General features: G+C 63.2%; 2 protein-coding genes across 2 annotated transcripts; both read right to left on the reverse strand.

The window, feature by feature from the left end:
• Window positions 1–233: 233 nt before the first annotated feature.
• OT_ostta11g00500 (unnamed product) lies at window positions 234–767 on the reverse strand (the record flags this gene model as incomplete). Its single annotated transcript, XM_022982948.1, has 1 exon — window positions 234–767. One exon carries the CDS (start codon window positions 765–767, stop codon window positions 234–236), a length of 534 nt encoding a protein of 177 aa, XP_022839893.1.
• Window positions 768–958: 191 nt separating this feature from the next.
• Window positions 959–2809, reverse strand: OT_ostta11g00510 (Autophagy-related protein 13; the record flags this gene model as incomplete). Its single annotated transcript, XM_022982949.1, has 1 exon — window positions 959–2809. One exon carries the CDS (start codon window positions 2807–2809, stop codon window positions 959–961), a length of 1851 nt encoding a protein of 616 aa, XP_022839894.1.
• Between the last annotated feature and the right edge of the window lie 314 nt (window positions 2810–3123).

Here is a 3123-nt window from a genome sequence, read left to right on the forward strand (position 1 = left end):
AAGCCATTACCTGGCAGATGAAAAATCAAGGTCGCAGCGATGCCGAGGCGGCGGAACTTCGCGAGCAAGTCGAGGCCGCGCTCACCGCGGCGTCCGCGGCGCCGCCATCCGCCGGATCGACTACGACTGCGATGAACAAATAAAGATACAATTTTCTCCCGATACTCCTTACAACACGTGCGTCATGTAAAATATACAACCCCAAAGTCCCTCTGTATAAATAAAACGTCAACTCATTCGCCGCGCTCGTCCTCCTCCCGCGTCGCGCTCGCCGCTCGATACGCCGACTCGAGCGACGCGTTCACAAAGTACCTCTCCGCGCTCTCCACCTCCACCCGCTGTCCATCCCTTCGATACTTTCCTCTCTCCAGCGAGTACATCGTCGTCACTCGGTTCACGATGAACCATCCATCACGAACCTCGATCGTCTCCCCGCACGTCGTGTTCTTCGGCAGTTTGTGCACGCCCAACTCTCTCGGCGGCGGCGTCGCGACGCGCACCGCGAACGGGACCAATTTCGTTTTCCGCTCGCTCTCCTCACCCGAGCTCGACTCGCGCTCACTCGAGCGTTTCGTTCCATCCTTGGGATCACGCTCGCCCTCGTCGCCCGTTCGCTCACCGTCCGCATCGCTCGAGCGTCGCGCGCGCGGGCGACACGTGTGCGATTGCGCGCTGAAATGATGACGTCCGAGGTCACGTACGGTCCACTGACGTCCGGTTCGCGCGCGCGGCGCGCGTCTCGACGACGCCGATGACGGGGCGAACATCGTGGGCGAGCCGTGCACCGAATCGCGCGACGTCGAGGGACGCGCGCGCGAGTGTGGAGGTGGTCTCGCGCGGAGTGGTTCTGAAGTAGGGGGGGCGGGCGGGCGAACGGATGACGACGCGCGGCGAGCGGTACCGATGCGTCGAGAACGCGGGAATGAGCACGGATATCGTGGCGTACAATGGCGTAGAGTTACACAGAAGGCTCGTCGAGCGCGTCGCGAGCGATGTTGAGTTCACGGAGGGCGTCGAGGGCGGAGCCGAGGGTGAGCGTCGACGCGTCGTCGGCGCTCGCGAATTTGGCGGCGCGCGGTTCGGCGGAGACGCATGCGTCTCTCGTGTCGTCATTCACGCCGTTGGATACGCATTCGGCATTGTCGTTTTCGGTTTCGTCCTCGTCCAGGGCGGCGTCTAAAGGAAGTGGGCTGTCGGTGCTCTTACGACGGAGCGGGAGCGGATTTTCCAGGAGATGGAGTAAATCCGCCGGCGTGTGCTCGACGTACGTCGCGGAGCCGTCGGCGTCATCCAGGTCGAACGGGAAATCCTCCTCGTTCGCTCCATCGTCAGTAAAATGAGGCGAACCACCGGTGGCGTCGTCGCTCGCTCCGCTCATTCGTCTCGCAAAGGCGGCGGCCACGGCTGTGGCGCCGCCGGGCGAGTGCGGATACACGCCGACGACGTCGCGAAGAGACGTGCCCAAGCTAGAACTCGGCGACCAAGACGATCGTCTATACGACGAACCGCGTTGAGCGAAGTGCGCCCCAGGCGATGTCCCGAGGCTCGGTGACGGGGACTCAGGACACGCGAAGCCGCCCCAAGACGGCGATGGTACGGCTCGCGCCGCGGAGGCGCCTCGGTGGCGATTCGCGGGTGAACACGCTATCGGCGTTGACCCAGCCATCGGCGAGCGCATCTTCTGCTCGGGCGTCGTTTCCGCACCGACGGTTAAAGTCGGCATCGCGACGCTGGTCGCTCGAATAGGCGTTTTCGGCCGCTGCTCGAACTTTGCGACGTCCGCGAGATCCATCGACGTGCCGGCGTCGATCTTCAAGCACGACTCCGCGCGAATCGGTGGTTTAGGCATTCCCGAAATCGGAGCGTCCAAGGTGCCGGGAGACTTTGATGACGCCGAAGATTTTGACGGCGCCGCGTTGAACCCGTAAATCGGTGCGGGACCGACGCTCGGCGCTGAACTCGGCGCGTTGTCGAATCGTTGGAAATTCGGGCTCATGTAATCCGCCAGAGGCACCGTAGGTGGTTTCATCATCTGCTGAAGCGAACCGGCGGACGAAGACGCCGTCACGCCTCCGCGAACGGGCGGTTGATTCTCTCTCTGCATCGTCGAGTCATCGGTTCCGTCGATGCCAAAGGTGAGTCCTCGCGAGACTTCAGCCAAGTCAGTGTCGCGTCTCATTCGATCCGACCCACCCTTACCCGTGGGCGATGGCGAGAGCGACATCTCCCCTCCCGCGAGCTCCACGTCCGGACCCACGGATGCGTCTAACGTTTCGCTTTTCAACGATCGAAGCGGCGTCGAATCTATAACACCGATGAATTTTTCCTCCAAAGCCTTCACGGCGGGTTCGTCCAAAAAATACACGCACGCGCAGAGTTTGCCGACGGAAGTGGGCACGTCCGCGAACGCGTATGTTTTATAGCCCGCTTGTTTCCCAGGATGCGCATCCTGCACCGTCGTCCCCGAAGCGAGCTCACGTATCTCGAACCTGAACCTGCCGCCCCCGCTTTCCTTCCTGAGCGTCGCCCCCGCGTGTCGCATCGCCCGAATCCGCGCGCCGTGCGCCGGAAGCGTCCGCAACAACGCCACGAGCGTTCGCACCATGATCACCGCCCGCTTGTACACCACCGGCGTCTCCAAATCTTTATTGAAGTGATTGTTACCCCCCACGCTTCCCGCGTCCGCGCCCGCGTGAAACGTCCACCGCTCCACGAGCGCGCTCGCCTCAACCTCCGAACCGTCCCGTTCGAACCACACATCGATCGCGATCACGCGCCCTTCCCCCCCCCCCCCCCCCCTCGAAACCATCATCATCCACGCCCGTCCCCTCGTCCCCGAACGACCCTCGACCGTCAACGCCCCCCTTCTCGACGCGTTCGCGCGTCTCGCGTCGTCTTCGCGTCGCCGCGTTGAACCATCGATTCACTCGCTCTCCCGACCCACCGACGTGCTGACGCCCCGGATCATCCCGCGCGTCGAGCACGACGTCCGCGCACTTCGCCAGCCACTCCCGGGCGATCTGCGTCGTTCGATCGACCATGGGCGTCGCGCGCGCCGAAATCACACGAAAAGTGATGCAATCACTCAAAAATCACCGAAACACCCGCGTCCGACGCGCGCGC

This window comes from Ostreococcus tauri (genome assembly GCF_000214015.3).
Source record: "Ostreococcus tauri WGS project CAID00000000 data, contig chromosome 11, whole genome shotgun sequence".
Taxonomy (NCBI): Eukaryota; Viridiplantae; Chlorophyta; class Mamiellophyceae; order Mamiellales; family Bathycoccaceae; genus Ostreococcus; species Ostreococcus tauri.